This window comes from Choloepus didactylus, chromosome 3, assembly GCF_015220235.1.
Source record: "Choloepus didactylus isolate mChoDid1 chromosome 3, mChoDid1.pri, whole genome shotgun sequence".
Taxonomy (NCBI): domain Eukaryota; kingdom Metazoa; phylum Chordata; class Mammalia; order Pilosa; family Megalonychidae; genus Choloepus; species Choloepus didactylus.
Genome location: NC_051309.1, coordinates 52,295,034 through 52,296,505, shown reverse-complemented (window position 1 = coordinate 52,296,505; position 1,472 = coordinate 52,295,034). Strand labels below are relative to the sequence as shown.

The 1,472-nt window shown below is 40.8% G+C and overlaps 1 protein-coding gene across 1 annotated transcript; it reads left to right on the top strand.

Moving 5' to 3' along the window:
- Positions 1 to 1,013: 1,013 nt before the first annotated feature.
- LOC119528610 (microsomal glutathione S-transferase 3-like) lies at positions 1,014 to 1,472 on the top strand. Its single transcript, XM_037828935.1, has one exon. It carries the CDS (start codon positions 1,014 to 1,016, stop codon positions 1,470 to 1,472), a length of 459 nt encoding a protein of 152 aa, XP_037684863.1.

Sequence of the window (1,472 nt, the reverse complement as noted above, 5' to 3'; positions counted from 1 at the left end):
GTTACGTGTTGGATGCTAGGTGCTGGGAGTTGGCGTTGAGGCTGGGACTGAGAGCTGACGAGTAGAGGGCAGAAATAACAGATCTTTGCACTTTGAGTTTCTGAATTTCCTTATTAAATAGATGTATTTAAGTGGAAAAAAATATTTTAGCACAAGTAGGTCTGTGGCTATGTAAATAGCGCAACTGAAGTTAGTGTTATACATCAAGGTGATTTTGTTAAGATTTTTTGAATAAAACCACTGAAATATACATTATAATATTATGTGTTGGTTTCATTGTGGGCCTATATAATTTCTATTTCATAATATAGGGCTTATTTTCTCCATCACTTCAGCTAATAGCTAGTTTGAGGCCATTCAGGGAAGGAGAGAAGCTAACTTCTCTGCTCCACACTGTTCCTTTTCTGATTTTACCCATACCTGCAACGTCACATTCTCACACTACATCGCTTTTGACAATCAAAGTGTCTATTCTTATGATCTCTGAAAGGGGTTGGTAATCTGCTGAACTGTCCTTTTGAATGTTGCTATCAGGTCCTGTGGATTCAAGGTGCATTATTATGGAGCTTTCTGTTTCAAAAGGGTACAAGAGTTCTTTTTACTTTTTTTTTTAAGTTAATAACGCAAGGAATTATATGGAGTAGACAAACAGCCTCAACCATCCAGGATAAAGGCCATCTTGAAAGCAGAATTGAGTTCATTAATCCGTCTTCATCCACAAAGAGACATATGTTCATTTATTCACTCATTCTACAATTTAATGAAAGTCTCGAAGCTAGATGCAAGGTGAAAGTATATTGGAAGTGCTAATTTGATGAAATCTTGCAGGCAATTAAAAAGAAATCTCTAGAGGACAATTTCTAGCACATATCTGAAAACTTCAAAATGGAGAAACTAAAAATTGGTTAATAAGAAAACATTCCCCTTAAAGGAGCAACATGTTAATTCTTAACTCTTAAAACAGATGGAGAGGGCGGTCTGCACCACTAGAGTGAAGGTGATCCGGAGCCAAGATGGCCCTCCTCTTTAAGAAATATGGTTTCGTGGTTCTAACTGGTGCTGCCAGCTTCACAATGGTAGCTCATCTAGCCATCAACGTTTCCAAGGCCCGCAAGAAATACAAGGTGGAGCATCCTACCATGGACAGCACGGACCCAGAAAATGGGTGCTTCTTCAACTCCGTTCAGCGAGCCCACCAGAGCATGTTGGAAATTTATCCTCCCTTCTTATTTTTTCTAGCTGTTGGAGGTGTTTACCACCCGCATATAGCTTCTGGTTTGGGGTTGGCTTGGATTGTTGGACGAGTTCTCTATGCTTACGGCTATTACACGGGAGAACCCAGCAAGCGGAATCGAGGAGCCCTCAGATCCATCGCACTCATTGGCTTGTTGGGCAGCACTGTGTGGTCTGCTTTCCAGCATCTCAGCTGGGTGAAAACTGGCTTAACCAATGGGTCCAAATGCTGCCATTGA